Source organism: Cricetulus griseus, chromosome X (genome assembly GCF_003668045.3).
Source record: "Cricetulus griseus strain 17A/GY chromosome X, alternate assembly CriGri-PICRH-1.0, whole genome shotgun sequence".
NCBI lineage: Eukaryota > Metazoa > Chordata > Mammalia > Rodentia > Cricetidae > Cricetulus > Cricetulus griseus.
In genome coordinates this window covers 25,754,426-25,773,494 of record NC_048604.1, presented here as the reverse complement: position 1 = coordinate 25,773,494, position 19,069 = coordinate 25,754,426, and the positions used below count along the sequence as shown (strand labels likewise).

Genomic DNA, 19,069 nt, shown 5'->3' with positions numbered 1-19,069 from the left:
CATAAGTGTGTGTGGATCTAGTGAACAGTCTCAGCTCTGACAACTTCAGGAGGCAGGGTCCCTCATTGGCTTGGAGATCATCAGTTAGGCTAGACTTGCCTTCTGTTTCTCTGGCTGCCCATCACAGTACAAGTATATGCCACAAGGCTTAGCAGTTTTTATTTACATTTGTTCTGGGATTGAAGTCAGGTCCTCACCCTTGTGAGGCAGACATTTTTCCTACTGAGCTATTTCCCCAGGTCAGATATTTTCCTTTTTTTTTTTAAATTGACCTTTTAATGTCTTTTTTTGAAAAAAAATTATTTATTATGTATACAACATTCTGTTTCCATGTATATCTGCACACCAGAAGAGGGCACCAGATCTCATAAAGGATGGTTGTGAGCCATCATGTAGTTGCTGGGAATTGAACTCAGGTCCTCTGGAAGAGCAGTCAATGCTCTTAACCTCTGAGCCATCACTCCAGCCCGATATTTTCTCCTTTTTAAGTATTGATTTGGATATTTAGTTTCCTTTGCAGTTATGAATCTCAGGATTAGCTTTGATATTTGCAAATCCATCAGCTGGAATTTTAATAGGAATTGCAGTGAGATAAGTTTAGAGTATTGGCTATCGGATACTATCACCTTCCCAGATCTGTGAATTGTCTTACTTTTTTATTTGTATTTAGCATTTAGTTTGCCTTTTTAAAATTGTATTATTAGGGCCCACCATTTAAAAAGCTTATTTTTTTAAAGATTTATTTATTTATCATGTATACAACACTCTGCCTCCATATATGTCTGCACACCAGAAGAGGGCACCATATCTCATTAAAGATGGTTGTGAGCCACCATGTGGGTGCTGGCAATTTTAATCAGGACCCCTGGAAGAATAACCAATGCTCTTAACCTCTGAGCCATCTCTCCAGCCCCTTGTTGTGTGTTTTTTTTTAATCTCCTCGTTAATTCAGGCTTTTGCCTCTTCCAAAACCATAAACTTTTGTTTCTATTCAAATTTAATATTTAAACTTGATTAACATGTGACATATGTATTAATGGAATTCATTCTGGTGTTTGTGTGGCAGGTGTCATTTAAATCTTGCTTTTCTTTATCCACCTCCCTGACACGGAGTCTTTTCAAACACTATTAATCACTTCTGTGTATTTAAATCGACTCAGATTAATTTTCTTTATAATGTCTTACTAAACAAGAAAAAAGCGTGGCATTTGCTTTTGTTTTTGCTCCCCAAACCCTTTAATACTCAAAACAGCTGAGGTACAAGCAATAAACACCATTTTTTTAATGTCAGAAGAAAAAAATTTGTTACGTGGTGAGCATCATATACCAAATTCCCCCCCATTTCTTTGGCAGTAACACTTCATTAAGTTCACCAACACTCTGGTCCATAGGTTGATTCAAGGTCATAAAGGCAGGTGGATAATGGTATAAATACCTACCTTGCTGAAGATAAAAGAATCACACCACTTGGGCTTTGCTTAAGTATACATACTACACTATTAAGGACATTTTTACTACCTTTCCAAGCAACTCTATTTCAAATTTTTCAGTTAAGTAAAGACAGTGGCACCCTACAATACAATACACCTTTGCCCAGGGCAGCATGCCAACATGCACATTCCTTTAGGATGATATATTCTCTAGATATTATTCATGGCATAAAGAAACAATTACACATTATGAAATTGAATAGCATAACTTAGGTTTTTGTTGCTTAATTTTTTCAAGTTTTAAAAGTGTGTATGTTTGCATTTGTACATGTGCACTCACAAGCACATATCTTTGTCATGGTAAAGACAAAATATTGGTGTGATACTTGTGAAAAGGAATTTCTTTTTTATATAGAAAATATAAGTGTCATTATATTTCCTAGGATATTAATACATCTAAGACATAATTATAGATTCTGTAGAATAGAATTGGATGTAACTTATTTTTTGGTTTCTGAAATTTTTAATTTTTTAAAAGTGTGTGTGTGTGTGTGTGTGTGTGTGTGTGTGTGTGTATGAGCTTGTGGCACACAAGCATGTATGTATATCATGGATTGGTTTTGGTGGTCATCATACAACTTGGAGGGCGCTGGCCTAGGACTGGTTCTCTTCTTAATATTATTTGGGTCATGGGTATTGAACTCAGGATCCCACACAGCACCCAGGGCTGTTACCTTCTGAGCGATGTCATTGATCCAGTTTTTTTAAATTATGAATTAATACAAGGTATGTGATTATTTTGTACTCTCAATTAGTTACTTTATTGAATTTGGTTCTATTAAAATGAAACTTTCTATTTAAACATATATATGTGTGTGTGTGTGTGTGTGTGTGTGTGTGTGTGTGTGTGTGTGTGTACTACATAATGTTGTACTACATAATGTTGAATTTTATGGCTTTCATTAGAATTAATTGCTTAGACCATCAGTAAAAACTAATGATTCTTTATTTTTCCTCATTCTCTCTAGTCGGTGGTAGATGACTGGATAGAATCATACAAGCATGACCGAGATATAGCACTTCTTGACCTTATCAACTTTTTCATTCAGTGTTCGGGCTGTAAAGGTAAAATATATTTATTTTAGAATCATAAGTTCTCAGATAGCCACTTTTTAAAGAAATGTCATCCCTTCTCATGGAAAATAATGTCAAGGTAGTGAATTATTTGCATTATATCAGTGCAAAATGTATAAGGAGAAAAGTAAAGAACAAAGCAAGAGAGAAAGTATTGACAAAGGTATATTCACTGTGAAATTTATTTAAAAACTTAGCAATTTATAATGTTTATGGTATTTTATTAGATTTCCTACTTTTGGCATCTGGTTTAGGAATGAATAAATGGAATAAAAGTGAGAAGGTAAATAATGAAGAGATAGAGTTTTAGATGTTATGGTATGGAATAAGAGAGTGTAGGGATTAAAACTCATAAATAATAGTAAGTCTCTACTGAAATTACCATTTATTGTAGGTTTAAACTTTTATTCTGTTTATACTTAATTTAAAAATATTTTGAAATAGGAATGGGGAAAGAACAAAATACAGTTATTTCTTACCTCCGACAAAACTATTTAGAACAGACTTAGCACAACAGAAGTATATAAGTTGGTACATTATAATTATATGGTTGGTCTCATCTGGATCAGTAAGTAATGAGTCAGTCAAGATCATGGGCAGTTTCTGCTATCTTCTTTGTCTTTGATAATCATTGAAATTATAGCAGATACCTAGGTACGAGTATTTTATTCACTTTTAGGGTTATTAGATTTTTAATAAGAATATCACTACCTCATTCCAGCAGTTTGAGGACTAGAAATCTGGAGGGAAATATTGATTTTAAATATAATTAAATGTTAAGACATCTCTAGAAATGGGCCACTTGTATGTTGAAAAGAAGTAAGTTACTTTTAATTGCACAACATATCTTTTAAAATATAGTAATTTTATCTGAGTTGTAGGTGGTCACACACGCCTTTAGTCCCATTGTACTATTAAGATTGTCATCAAATTCTGGTCAAATGCGCTTTTTATCCCTTTTGTTGGACTGCAGGTTTACACCAGAGCAATCTTGAGAAATTTCAAATCCTGTCTTAACAGAGTAGAGAGAGTTGCCTAGTTTCCTTGACTTAGCTAAAATAAAACTAGCTGCCATTTAGTATTTTATGTCCTTTAATCTACTTTGAAAACTTTGTGGTTAAGTAATGTTTTGAAAGTATTCTTCCTTTATGAGACTCATCCTTTGTCTGGTGTTGCTCTGTTTTCAAATAAAGACTTGAATGTTTGGACACTTAATTGGAAACCAGATTGTTAAGATTTTTAAAACTCTAATGTGTATTGAACACTTAAGTTATGTGGATTTGGACACTGATGTAATATTTGTTTCATAGCCAAACATTATTTTGGTAGACTTCATTTGTAAGTTTATTTAATTATGTAGTTTAACCATTATTATAGACTGAGCGTTATGATGATAGCTCATTTTTCATGTTACTGTAATATGGTTTCTGGAATTGTTCATTCAGGTAGGGGTCATTGGCCCTACAGAGAGGAATCTGGGCTGTTTTGTTGTTGATTTTGTGGCCAATTCTTTCTTTCTTCTCTCTGAGTCACCTGCTCCTTTTTGTTTGCCAGTGTTCAGCAGTTTCCCTTCATGCCTTGCACATCTTCAGACTATGGGCTATGGCCTTATGTTCTGAGGGTGGCTTCACAACTGCCTAAGATTTCAGGGTCTGGAGTTCGAGGCATCTATATTTTTTTGACCTTGGATGCTTTTCTGCTTATTTTTGGGTTTCCATGTATCATGTCGTTTGTGAGGAGGGAAGGAAGCTTGTGAAATGGGGATTGGCATTACTATTCATCAGGGTATTTACTGTGTTCTTCCTTTAATCATGTATTACCTTCCCCTTTCCCTTTCAAATTTTAAGACATCATCTTTATACCTTTGGTTTAACTTTGTTATTATAACTTTGAGAATGGTATATACAATGGACTTTGGTAACCCCCCCCCAATTCTTCCCAGGTTCATCCCCTCCTCCTTACCTACCCTACATACTGTTCTCTTTTTTTCCTGTTGAAATTCACCAAAACTAAGTTGTAGTGTCAAAATATTCTTGGATGTGTGGCCTTCTCTTGGAGCATGGTCAGTTTACTAGGGACTACCATTTTAGAGAAAATCACTTTCTCTCTCTGAGGTTTTGTATACTGTCTAAGTTGCTGTGAGTGCATATGTGCAGCTACTCTGTTGTGTTCAGAAAACCCTGTTTTCTTGTAGTTATCCACTGTGTCTCATGTTCTTTCTGCCCTTCCACAATGATACCCAGATCTTGGAGGCAGGAGATCAGTATATATGTTTAGTTCAGGGCTGAGCATCCTGTAGTCTCTTATTGTTTGTACCTTGACCGGTAGTTCTATGTTGATCACCATCCGCTAATAAATCTGTGGGTATAATGGGAAGTCATTAGAAGTTACTTTAATACTATGTCCGTTTAGCAGAATGACAGTAGTGGGTTCTCCCCTAAAGTCTATGGCCTGCCTAGCCATCAGTTCTTTGTCCGATAATGGTGCCAGGTATTGGTTTCATAGTTTGGATGGTAAGATTGATTATTTTCCTTTGATAACACATATAGCACCTTGTAGCACTATGAACCTAGCCGGTAGGGGTGAAATCTTTCAAGTCAGTACACAATGGTATAAAGGATTAGAAGGGAAGAATGGGATTAAAAAAGATTAAGTTAGTTAGGTGGGGAAGGGGAGGACAGGGTAACAGAGGGAATACAGGGAGGAATAAATGACACTACAGGCTTTAAAAAAAATAATAATGGAAACCTACTTTGTGGAATCTTGTTAATTTTCCACACACTCACACTCACACTCTGGGTTACAGTGTGAGGGAGGGTAGAGACAGGCTTCCATTCTGTTAAAGAGTTAAAAAGGAGATACTTTACAATGGACCAGCAATGCCCCTACTCAACAACATAGGCTAAGAAATAAAAAGTTCATTGTTAGGAATGGGTTAGTTGTTTTGGTGTTGTTGACCAGCAGCAAGCCCATGTCCCATGCCATGGTGCCAATGTTTCCGGTTATCCTCTAAAGCTTAACAGTGGGACCCTATTGCTGCAGATAGCTTTCCATATTTTAACATCCACTAGATAACTGACCTATAACTTCTGACCCTTACCTACAGCTGGCTTTGAGGATGCCAGTATATCGTTGTTTTGCACACAGTGTTGTCTAATAGGAACATGGTTAAAGTAAACTGTGCCTCTTTATTTCCCTTGTCTTCACATTCATCCTATTTTCAAATGTTACCATTGTTTATGCTAATGAAACAAACTAATATAGTCATCCTCTAACAGATAGGAGTTGTAACATCTAGATATTTAAAAATTTTAAAAATGGTCTGTACCAAATAGGCTCCGGATTTCTTCTTGTTACTGCCTGACCAATGACACAGTGTCATAGCTTCAGGATTCTATGTATAGCTTATATATTCATATATGACACAAGTTTCCACGAGGAACGAGGGTACTCAAGAATTGTGTTCTATTCCCCAGGAATACAGAAGGACTGTTGCATTACTGCATATCATAGTATGAGTAAAGTAACACAGGTGGTAATGTTCAGAATTGATTGCGCAAGGAAGAATCATAGCTGTCAGCAGTGGGAGGTTAAGCATGCTTTTATTGTGAGTGTAGACTTAGATGTGCTATTTTATGTTCTCTATAGTTCTCTTCATTACTCCTTATATTAACTTCTTATCCTTGGAAATTTCAGGGGTTGTCACAGCAGAGATGTTTAGACATATGCAGAACTCTGAGATAATTCGAAAAATGACTGAAGAATTTGATGAGGTAACATTCTAAATGTTTTAATAATTTTATTCCTGTCACTTGTGGCTTAGCATTTACATATCTTAAGTGCTAATATTATAGATATTACTTTATGGTGTTAATCAGATAATAGCTGTGCAACCTCAGGTGAATTGTCTTAGCATCCATCTCATCTGTAAATGGGGATAATACCAGTTCTGTTATAAGGTTGCTCCTAAAATGTTTGAAAATTACATAGCATTTTACAATTCTATGCACATAGCAAGGAATTAGCCACTATTATTATAAAAGTAAAAAATCAGGGAAGAACATAATCTAGAATATTACATTCTGAAATATTGGAAAAGGGAGATTTGTTGAAATACTTGAGTAACTAGGAAGACTAGATAAAAGAAATATTACATAAAAAACCCTTCTGTTTCTTTTTTTCTTTTTTTTCTTTTTTTGGTTTTTCGAGACAGGGTTTCTCTGTGGCTTTGCTTTGGAGGCTGTACTGGAACTAGCTCTTGTAGACCAGGCTGGTCTCCAACTCACAGAGATCCGCCTGCCTCTGCCTCCCGAATGCTGGGATTAAAGACGTATGCCACCCCCGCCCGACTGAAAACCTTCTATTTCAAAGAACAAAAATAGTATATATTGCAGTTGATTATCACAGTGATATATATCATCAAAATATTGCTACCAATAAATCATTGGTAAATTTACTAAAGTGAAAACTTCTCTAGAACAGAAATTTGTGTTTGTTTTATTCATACCTATTCTAGCACCAGTTTTATGCTTCTAGAATGACTTGAACTTTCAAATAGAAACACTTGTCTCACTTGTTTTATTTGGTTATTTTTTTCTTGCTCTGTCTAATGAAAAAGCTTTCAGCTATCATTCTAAGAGATAGATGAGTTGTTAAAATGGTTTTGATGCCACTAAGTGCTATTAATCAGTCCCTTAGTAGCAGGAAGGTATTCATGAGCAATGGAAATTTTTTTAATCTTTCAATAGTAAACGTTTTAGTGAGAACCTTCTTAGTAAAAGAAAACAAGGGTTTGAGTTAATCATCTTGAAATATGATTACAACATCTCAGCAAACCAATTTGCTCACAACTGTATTTCAATATAGTTAACTAAATGAACTCATCAGTAGCTCAGTGTCAGAGTGTGTATTTAACATGATCTAGAGCCTGGGTTTAATCCCCGTTGGTCCAAAAAAACCCCACATGAGTTTGACAAATTAATTACGAATTTAAACATTAAAAACAATATACTTCAGTGATCAAATTGATGCTTTCGTTTCTCTTGTCAGAGGCCCTTTTGCAGTTTTTAAATACTATTGGGCTCTACTTTAAATATGTATGTGTATGTGTATGTGTATATGCCATGGATGAAACCCAGGGCCTACTCATGGCATATGCTCTACTCCTAAAATAAATCCTCAGCCTAGAACTTACTTTTAATGAGTTTTGGAGACTATCAGTTTAACTTCGGAATGATGAGTGCCCCCATTTTCTAAAAATCATTATTTTTATTTTATATTCATTGGCATTTGCCAGCACAAGTTTCTGTGTGAAGGTGTCAGAACTCCTGGAGCTGGAGTTGCAGACTGGTAAAGTGCCATGTAGGTGCTGGAAGAGCATCCAGTGCTCTTAACCACTGAGCTGTCTCTCCAACCCCGAATAACCCCATTTTTACATGAAGGAAAACCCGAGTGCTGGCTTAGCTACATTTCCTGTTCTCTTACTAAATTTTGTTTTATTGTTTGGTGCTTGGGGCCAAATTTAAGCCCTTACTCTTGCTAGCAACTGTTCTTCTGCTGAGCTGTATTCCCAGCTTTGCATGTGTTAAATTAAGTGGTTGTTTACGCCTACTGGTGTCTTAAAACTAATAAAAAAAATTAACTGATTCTATTTAAATGGCTAGAATATAATTTTATTATTTCAATCTGAGGTTATAATTTTGATTTGTTTTTGTTCTAAAGAAATTTAGTAGGTGTAGTTGTGCTTTTCAGAAGAATGTTTTACTTTGATGAGGGAATGCTTAATATTTTTAACATCAGTAATTGATATTTAATTTCACTGATTAAAGTTAGGTCTATTAAAATGTCTACTTTGATCTTAAATAAAAGGTCAGTGTTCAAAGAGGAATGCATCTATCTTTGCAAATTCTTTTGCTTTCTTTAAAGTTCATTCTTGGAAAAGAAGGTAAGATAAAGTAGTATTTTCATGCTTTTGCCCTGGCTGCATTAAAAGTAAATGAACTAAGTCATGAACTTGAAATGAAATGCTGTTTAACCCCCCCTTTTTTAGGATAGTGGGGACTATCCACTCACCATGGCTGGCCCTCAGTGGAAGAAGTTCAAGTCCAGTTTTTGTGAGTTCATTGGTGTATTAGTACGGCAGTGTCAATATAGTATCATATATGATGAGTATATGATGGATACTGTCATTTCACTTCTTACTGGATTGTCTGATTCACAAGTCAGAGCATTTCGACACACAAGCACCCTGGCAGGTTGGTATTTTGAAATATTTTATGTTAGAGACGTCTCTAACAGACGTCTCGTCTGTTAGAGACGAGAGAGATTGGCATCAAGAGTTAACAGTTGTAATACTGTGAATTCCTTTTCAGTATTTCTGAGACAACATGTCAATGTGTGGTTCTGACTGGCCTAGAGTATCTTGCCCATACACTCACTGGCTTTGAACTCAAAGATATCTTGCCTGTCTCTGCATCCTGAGTGCTACTTTTCTTTTGATATGGTGACCACTAAGTTAATAGTCCTTTTCTTCTGCCCAATGTGAACTATTGGGAATTGATTGGTATATTTATTCTCTTCTTCAGCTGTTAAATAGCTTACAGCAGAAAAATGCCCGATAGCCACAAATACAAGTATACTGTTGCTTTGTCATATCTCTTAATGTGCTGTATGCCAGTTGGTAAAGAAAGGACAGTTAACAGATTTTTGAGTTAAAGATTAATGCATCAAAAATGAAGACAAAAGTAAGGTAGTCTTGTCCCAAGCTTTGTAACAAAAGGTACAGATCTAGAGGGTTTTTCATGAAAAAACATTTTGTGTGTGATTAAAATATGTTCATATCTTTATGCCTCTTTACAATTTTATCATTGTCTTTTTTATGATATACAACAGAAAAACTAAAAATGGATGCTTACGAAACTCTTTCAACCCAAAATAATATGATGTGAGACAGTTAAATTTGGGTATGATGGCTTGTTTCTCTAATTTTTGTACCCAGGAGGCTGACACAGGATTGCCATGAGTTAGAGGCCAGTCTGGGCTATGTAGACAATTCTGGGCTAGTCTGGGCAACAGTATTAGAAGACCCTGTCTCAAAAATTCTCTTGATTCTTCCCACTCTATGTAGAGGAATGGAAAATAAATCTAAACTCTTAATTTAGAAGATAAATCGTAGTCTCTCAAAAGATCATTGTAAGAACCATTTTCTAGAATAGTAGCAGGTAAATATATTCTGGACCTCACTTACATTGTTTGGCATTGCAGTTAACCCTGAAATGTGTACTATAGGATTATATATATATATATGTGTGTGTGTGTGTGTGTGTGTGTGTGTGTGTGTGTGTGTGTGTGTTTTTCTGCATGTGTGTCTGAATCCCTTGTGTGCCTGTTGCTTGGGGAGGGCAGAAGAGGGCTTTGGAGTCCCTAGAACTAGAGTTACAGGTGGCTGGGAACTTCCACATAGGTGCTGGTAATTGAATTTGGGTCCTCTGGAAGTTTTTTGTTGTTGTTGTTTCTAGGTCTAAATAATCTTTTTTATTTACATTAGAAACAATCTTATTTTATATATTAATCCCAGTTCCCTCTCCCATCATTTCATACCCTGCACTCACCCCCCAACCACTCCCTGGGGAGGGTCAGGCCTTCCATGGGGGATCTTGAAAGTCTGTCAAATCATTTGGAGCAGGGTCTAGACCCTCCCCCGTGTGTCTAGGCTGAGAGAGTCTCCCTCTATGTGGAGTGGGCTCCACAAAGTCCATTCCTGCTCTAGGGATAAACACTCTTCCACTACCAGAGGCCCCATAGACTGCCCAGGTCTTCTAACTGACAGGTATCATTTCTATAGTTCGTTACTGGAAGTGCTCTTAAACTGCCAGTACTCTTAAGGACGAGATTCTTAATGTCTTTAGCTCTTGTTTTGGTGGCCTTTTGTCAGGACTAGGAGATAATGCAACTGATAGTAAGTACTAAGCTAGGCACTTTTACTGACTCATCATATTCCATACATTAGGTGCTGCTGTCAACTTTGTGGCAGTTGGATCCTTTATTTCGGTCAAAAAGCAGAATGGTTTTTTTTTTCTTAATTTTTTGTAATTTGATCCTTTTAATGAAATTTTGCATCTATTATACTATTTTTTTCCTTTAAAATCTAGCTATGAAGTTGATGACCGCTTTGGTAAATGTGGCACTAAATCTCAGCATTAACATGGATAACACACAAAGACAATATGAGGCAGAACGCAATAAAATGATTGGAAAACGAGCCAACGAGAGGCTAGAACTCCTGCTACAAAAGCGTAAAGAGGTAACCTCTAGTATTAAATATATAGGGTACTAATATGCAACCAACTTGGTTACATTAATTATAACTTGCTAGGCTCAGATAATTTTTAAAGTTTTATTAATTTTTTTATTGATGGTGAGGATTGAACCAAGACCTTATGAATACCACATGTATGTTTTACTACTGAGCTATAGTACCCCAGTACTAAGATTTAAACATTGTTCATGCATCTGACTCCAGGTTTTATTAAATATCCATGCTAACAGTACCTCAGTATACGTTTTTCTTTGTAGGCTACTACCAAGTTTTGTGCTCAAGTAAGCCTTAGTATTATTAATGTTACTGACAGTCTTTGTCCTGACTGTTTCAGCTTATTGATTAGATGAAATGAGATTTCATAGTTACTGTGAAATACATTTGTAAAATGACTTACAGCTTTTAATTGGAATTTAAATAATTTGTTTCAGTATAATAGAAAACACTTGCTTTTCTGCTCACCAAATTCAGTTTCAAATGAGGAAATTCAGCTTTAGTTTTATCCTAAGCAATGATAAATAAAATCTTTTGGTGCTGCGTTTATAACAAGTTCTTCATTGTAGATATGTTTTTCTATTTCACAGTGGGATTGAAAATGTTGCATAATCAAAAAATGTAATGTAGTTGAATTCAAATAGTTTTCATGATAATCTACAGATTATTTACTTGGCCCTGGGATTTTTTTGTTTTTGGAAGAAGCTAAAATTTTAAGTTGGTCATTTCTGAATTAGTCAAATAACTTGGCTCAATAAAGCTATGAAATGTAAAGACAAGCCAGGCAGTAGGAGTGTGTACCTTTAATCCCAGGAATTGGGAGGCAGAGGCAGATGGATCTCTGTGAGTTCAAGACCAGCCTGGTCTACAGAATGAGGTCCAGGGCTGTAAAGAGAAAGCCCTTTTGCAGGGGATTTGGGAGAAGAAAAGGAAAGAAAGTAAAGACAACTACTTACATAATTTTTATATTAGTGCATACATAATTGAGTCACGAAACTAGAAAGAGTGAAGTACACATGACAGAATACACATGAATAAAAGGGGAGCTACTGGAGTGAAAATGTGAAAAGTTCAGGGGCAAATTGAGGGGTTCGAGTGGGAAGGAAAAACAAACAAAAAAGAAATTATGGATAAAAATGCCATAATGAAACCTACTACTTAGTATGATATTTTCAAAAAAGTAACCAAAGATTTAGGGATGACAAATTTGCTTTTATATCCCTCATTTTTTTTCTTGTAATTTGAAATGAAGAATTGATACACCTGTACCTTTATTCACTTAATACATTTTATTTATAGGTTCATTCTAAATGTGAAGTATATTTCATTCCTTGAAATTATACCTGTAGTGTTGCATAAACTTTTAACATAGAGTGAACGGAAAAATTTACAAGTACTTGAAATTCAAATTTTAGAATAAATACACCAAAGGATACACATAGCTCAATGATGAGTGCCTTTGTACCATGTGTAAAGTCTTGAACTCATTCACAAATTACCCCCTTTTCTAGATTAGGTTTATGTATGTTTTGTTTCACCTCTTTCCTGCCTTTCCTTGCTGTCCCCATCCTTCCTTCTTATGTCCACTTATTCCTTACAGGGCTTTCTTCCTTCTCTTTCTTTGCTTTTTTTAGTCATGTTAGAGCTCGTATGCTAGGCAAATATTCTGGTGCTGATGTACATCCTCAGTCTATGGCTAAGATTTTAAACAAATAAAATTACAGCTTGACTGTGATAATGAATATTACATTCATAAGTATAAATACATGCCCATTTTAGAATCATTTGTGAATACAAGGTATTAGTCATACAGAGAAGAAACCCATTCTAGAAAAATCACATGAAATAATATAAAACTTAATTTTATATTATGACTGAAACAATATTCCTTAGAGTATGAATTTATATTTTTATATTTTAAATTTAATTTTATATTATGATTGTAAAACAATATTCCTTACATTGTAAAGCATTTTTCTGTTAATTCTCAAACTATAAAGTTAAAATGTCTGTGAGTAAATAATATACATTTGTAATAAATTAATCAAGATAGGAACTGTTACTTATTATTTCAGGACAGTATTTCTTTCCTAAAACAATATAGTAACAATACAATTTTTATACTTATTTTACCTTTTTTAAACATTTTGAGCAGGCATAAGTTCATATGACACTTCTTTGTCATAAGATTAAAAATGAAAAATTCTTGCATGTTTTAGATGTGAATACTGTACAATGGAAATTTATAAGCAGCAGTAAAATAATCTACTAGCCATATATTGCTTGATATTTAAATTTTCCTCTGTGGTCACTTTTGCCCATTAGAATAGAAAGATGTAGGCACCAAAAACTGTTGCAATCTATATTTATTGTTACTTATAACAACCTTTAAGTGTCCTTTTGGATGTACTCCTTTGCAATTCAAAAGAAATGGTCTGTTCTTCTTTATAGCTTCAGGAAAATCAAGATGAAATAGAAAACATGATGAATGCAATATTTAAAGGAGTGTTTGTACATAGATACCGGTAAGTCAAGACTGTTAATTTGTTTGTCTTTGACTTAGTATAAACTAAGGGAAAGAAAATTATAGTAAGATACATGTTGGATCCTGAGTTCTACTACTGAGTGAGTCTCGGAAAATTCATTTTACTGCTGTGACATTGATGTTTCCTATCTGAATAAATGGTAATGCTCTGTGCCTGACTTGGCATAGTCCAGCAAATGGAAAATATACTTTTTAATAAGGGTACAGAATACTTAATTGCTTTGGGATATATTGTGTTGCTAGATTACACATGCTAATTCTTCACTCTTCTATTTAATTTCACTGGGAAAATTTGAATAAAGTAAGAAGCTTCATTTTGTTATTTTAAGTTAGCAGATGAGAAATGTAATCTTAACACAGTTTATTACATGTTCACAAATGTTGGTACCATTTTTATTTAGCTTCATTTCCTTAACTTCGTACTTACTGAATCCATGTAATGCTTGTTTTATAATATTCCATCATATTTATTTTTATTGATTATTCTAGTTCCCTAAAACATTCTTGTGTTAATCCATGATTCACAAGTATAAAAAGTGAACTCAAAATGATTTAGTAAAAGACAAGTAGTTTTCCACATACTTGTGATCCAAGCAATAGGATCATTGGAGACCAGCCTGGGCATCATAATGAGACTTTGTCTTAAAAAAATTATGGACTAAAATCAGGCTTGGCCTAAGTGTTATGGATATAAAGTAATTATACTTGCAAGATCATGATCTTGCTATACTAATTTTCCTGTTATCTTCTGAAATCAAGCCATTTTGCAGGGACCACCTAAGACCATCAGAAAACACAGATATTTACTTCATGATTCATAACAGTAGCAAAATTATAGTTATAAAGTAGCAATGAGATAATTTTATGGTTGGTGTTTACCACAACATGAACTGTATCAAAGGATTGCAGAATGAAGAAGGTTGAGAATCACCTTCTAGAGTAAAGGGTGAAGGTAGGATTTTGTTTATGAGAAAGGTTCTGTAAGCAACTAAGTGATAAAATAATTTTGTTTAATTTTAAATATTTATGCTTCTTGTTCTTGGCCAGTTAGACTATAAGCATGTTAGTATTTGAAGCCATGGTTTCTTTCAATTCTTTTTAGTCCTCAACAGTGGTTAACATGGTGAGATATTAATAGTAGATGAGAAATACGTGATATCTTTTGAATAGACTATATCCCCAGTAATATAGTAGCACTGATTATATAACTTGTCCTTCCTCCATTTAGGGATGCCATAGCTGAAATCAGAGCTATATGCATTGAAGAGATTGGCATTTGGATGAAGATGTATAGTGATGCCTTCCTTAATGACAGCTATTTAAAATATGTTGGTTGGACTATGCATGATAAGGTAAGCTGTGCCCCATTGACTCTTCCATCTATACATAGGTATGACTGTCTGCAGATCTCATTTATAAATTTGATATCTGAACCAGGTATGTTGGTATACACCTTAAATCCTAGCACTCTGGAGGCAAAAGCTGGAGGCTCTCTGAGTTTGAGACCAGCGTGATCTACAAAGTGAGCTCCAGTACTGCCAGGATTATAGAGAGATACCCTGTCTCAAAAAAATAGATATCTATTTATGCATACTTTAGGCCACATCCCTTGAAACCCCTCCTTTTACTTTTTTCTGTCTACTCTGTCAAAACTTGGTCTCTAGTCTAGATTCCCCTGGATTGTTGAGCAAGGACACTGGTAATCCTTAGTATTGACTTTCTGATTGTGCTGAAATAATTAGGATCATGTAGGTGGTGATGGGAAGACATTTTGTAGAGCACTAAATCTCTTTGTTTTGTGAGTCTTACATATTTATAGCTTTTCTTTAGTTTTGTTTTACAGTACTGAAGTACAGCCTTACAGTTCAGTTTCTATTTAATATTTTTTTTTTGGTTTTTCGACATAGGGGATAGGGTTTCTCTGTGTAGCTTTGGAGGCTGGCCTCGAACTCACAGAGATCTGCCTGCCGCTGCCTCCTGAGTGCTGGAATTAAAGGTGTGCTCCACCAATGCCCGGCCCTTCTATTTAATTTTCATCCTGTCTTGATAAACATGTATCTTAGTTAAAGTAGGCCTTACAGTTTGTCTTCTGACCTTTAATACATATTTTTTCCTTAAACTATCATTCTTAAGCCACATCATTAGCCTTGGAGAAGTTCTTTGCTTGCAATTCTTCTGAATATTATTTGCTGTGAAACATGCTGTTTATTTTGCTTTGATAAATTTTTGTGAAATATTATCACCTGACCTATAGGAATAGTCTTCTCACTGCTTAATCTTTTGCACCAATTTCTACTTTTCATTATCAACTATTTCAGTTTCTGAATAAATGTTGCTTACATTTTAAAGTAGAAAGTATATCCTTCAGTTTTGAACTTGACAATACGTGGTTTGAATATATTGTCTCCTCTTATTTCTTCTAGCAAGGTGAAGTTAGACTCAAATGTCTTACTGCTCTACAAGGGCTTTATTATAACAAAGAGCTTAATTCCAAACTGGAACTATTTACCAGTCGATTCAAGGTTAGTACTCATTAGAGTATTTAAAAATATTTGTAGCTTGAGATACTTTTCTTTTTTTCCTTTAAAAATACTTTAATTTTTTTGTTCTTAGGATAGAATTGTGTCTATGACCCTTGACAAAGAATATGATGTTGCTGTACAAGCAATAAAGTTACTCACTCTTGTTTTACAGTAAGTATATATTTGTTGTATATTATTAATGTAAAGATATTTAGATAATACATTGATATATACTTGGTTCACATATGTTTAGGCCTAAATTTTAATAGCTTCTGTCATAACATTTTAGGCTAGAAATGTTATCCATCTACCCATCCATCCATCCATCCATCCATCCATCCATCCATCCATCCATCCATCGGTAGAGGTCTTATTATATTGCCCAGAGTGGTCTCATACTCTTGTGTTCAAATGTGTCTTCTGCTTTATACTCCCAACTACCTGAGACTACAGGTCTTAACCTGTGTAAACTCAACCCCAGCTAGAAATTTGATTTCTTCACGTAAAGTTCAGAAAACACAGGAAGAAAGAACTATTGAGCTTGTGAAATTGTAACCCAGCTAAGGATTCATGTCTTCCAATTCTCTTGGAAGTCTTTTTTTTTTTTTTTTAAGTTGGTCTTGATGCTGTAGAAATAAAGCTAAATGTTTTAGTGCACGGAAAAAATGTATGTATTATACTTTGTTATATTTATCATTGTATATTGGAACTATACTCCTCATTCTTCTACTGCCATATTCTCATAACAGTTCTTCTATTTATTTTCCACTCATGCGTTTTCTTGTCATTGATCTTCATGGAAGTAGAGCAATAATATTTGTCCTTTTATTATGTCACACTAAAACATGTATCAGGAATTGCTTGTCCTGTTTTTTGGGGGGTGGATGCTACTTCAAGGTATGCATATACCATATTGCCTTTTTCCATTCATCTGTTGGTGGAACCATGAGCTGTTCCCAACTTATGGCTGTTGAGACTATGTATGTATGAACATAGTAGTTTAAGTATTTCCCCAGAAAAGAAATTGCTAAATGGCATAGTAAATCTCTGGGATTTTTGGAGTTGGTGCGGATGAGGTTGCTGGGAATTTAACCTTGAACCTTTCATAATATAAGCCATTTACTCTATTACTGGGCTCCATTTTCAGTCCATTGTTTAATTTTCTGGGGAGACACCAGTATTTATACAGTGGTTATGTTACTCTCCATTCCCACCAGCTTCAATGCCTCCACATTGTCTTCAACAGTGATTACCCATTGCATTCTGAAATATTTATCATGTACCATAAGTCTTTAGATATTAGATTAGGATGCTTAGAAATCAGTGTGCTTACTGGCCAGCTAGCCTTGAATATGTAGTACAGCAGTAGACAGAAGAGAGACCTTGTCTCAATCCAGAGAACTGACTCCCAATAGCTGTTCTCTGATGGCCACACATTGTGACACACAGGTTTATGTGTGGCGGGGGGGAAGGAAAGAGCAGAGGAGAGTACTCTATTCGCCTAACCATTTAAAATTTTCATTTCCTGTGTTCACTTTTATCTTGCTCTCTGTGCTTAACCTCATTCTTTCCTCCCTCCCTTCTTCCCCACCTCTACTCATGTAACACAGGCTGACTTTGAAATTGTTGAATAGCCGACGATGTCCTTATCCTCCTGACTGTACTTCTCAAGTGCTGGCATAACAAGCAAGGACCAACATGCCTAGCCTATATTTATTCTTAATTGTATAATGCGACAGTTATGCTTTATCTTAATGACACACTCACCATTTTTGTTGGGTCAAAGTTTTACCAAATGATTGTACTCAAATACATTCTATTTATTTTTAATATAAATTTGTGAAATTAAGTTCATAAAAGTTTGATATAGTCATGATATTACTAAAATCATTATTGCTTCTTTCTTATTAGGAGTAGTGAAGAAGTTCTTACTGCAGAAGATTGTGAAAATGTCTATCATCTGGTTTATTCAGCTCACCGGCCAGTAGCAGTAGCAGCTGGAGAATTTCTCTACAAAAAGTACATTTATGTTCTTGTTATTCTCTTACTTTTATGATATTATTTATCCTTTCAGATAAAGCTCTTTGGCTATATGATTGCGGAAACCATTAAGCAAATATTATTTAGTGACTTTTAAAGAGAACATGTTTAATCACATGAACTAGGGTAATATATTTGTTAAGATTTTACTGAAAGGTTTATTTGGGGTGTATTAACTATTAGGATATTTACTTGGTATGAAGTAACCACACCAGTTTTCTATTAATTCTTATCTAACATTAGTTCTTCTTTGTTGTTTAGGAAAAACTCACACACTATCCATTAGAAAAGGGTCATTGTGCTAAAATAATGTTCAAGGAAGAAAAGGAAATGTTATGTTCCAATTTAAAGAAAAATATGTATCATACTTGTACATAAATATTTTAGTTCAGTCATTGTATTACTTCCATGAAAGGAAGAAATTGTATAAAATAATGTAAGACTTCCAAGGTACTTAGAAGGCTTGATATTTTAATGCTTACCTATCCAGTTTTACATTATTCTGTTGTTAGGTGCTTAGTTTTCAAGTAAGTATTTTTTCTTTGCCTATAGACTCTTCAGCCGTAGAGATCCAGAAGAAGATGGAATAATGAAAAGAAGGGGAAGACAAGGTCCAAATGCCAACCTTGTTAAGACTTTGGTATTTTTCTTCTTGGAAAGTGAGGTTAGTTTCTGTTGTTTATTTTATACTTAAATTTCAAACTTTTGAAAGGTATTAAAATGCTGTATATCTGAAATCATACAAATAATCAAATACTAAATCCAGCTGAGATCTATCTGTTCCAATTTTAAAGTGCTTTCTAATTTAATAACATAGGTATTCAACAATTATGATTTATTTATATTTTTGGAAAGTATTACAGCTGTATTCTCATTATTGATTGTGTTATCTTGGATAAGTTACTCAATCTTTTGAAGCCTTCCTTTTCTATTTTGAAATGTCAGTAAATTTTTTAAATTAATGTTGATATAATCCCTATAAAAGAAAAGCTTAGAACATGCTAAGTTTTCAAATGTTCATGTTTATTATTGTTGTTTGAGACAAGATCTCAGTAGGCCAGACAGACCGTGATCTTGTGCAAAATCA

The 19,069-nt window shown here is 34.5% G+C and overlaps 1 protein-coding gene across 4 annotated transcripts in view; it reads left to right on the top strand.

Annotated features, from left to right (window-relative positions):
- Stag2 (stromal antigen 2) overlaps positions 1–19,069 on the top strand; it is a 139,124-nt gene that overhangs the window by 72,686 nt on the left and 47,369 nt on the right. For all 4 annotated transcript variants that reach the window (XM_027433515.2, XM_027433514.2, XM_027433518.1 and 1 more), the window contains exons 5-14: positions 2,459–2,555; positions 6,261–6,337; positions 8,614–8,818; positions 10,715–10,866; positions 13,327–13,400; positions 14,649–14,772; positions 15,844–15,942; positions 16,034–16,113; positions 17,854–17,961; positions 18,535–18,646. In XM_027433515.2, the coding sequence (XP_027289316.1) occupies positions 2,459–2,555; positions 6,261–6,337; positions 8,614–8,818; positions 10,715–10,866; positions 13,327–13,400; positions 14,649–14,772; positions 15,844–15,942; positions 16,034–16,113; positions 17,854–17,961; positions 18,535–18,646 (1,128 nt within the window). The remainder of the gene's footprint in view (positions 1–2,458; positions 2,556–6,260; positions 6,338–8,613; positions 8,819–10,714; positions 10,867–13,326; positions 13,401–14,648; positions 14,773–15,843; positions 15,943–16,033; positions 16,114–17,853; positions 17,962–18,534; positions 18,647–19,069) is intronic.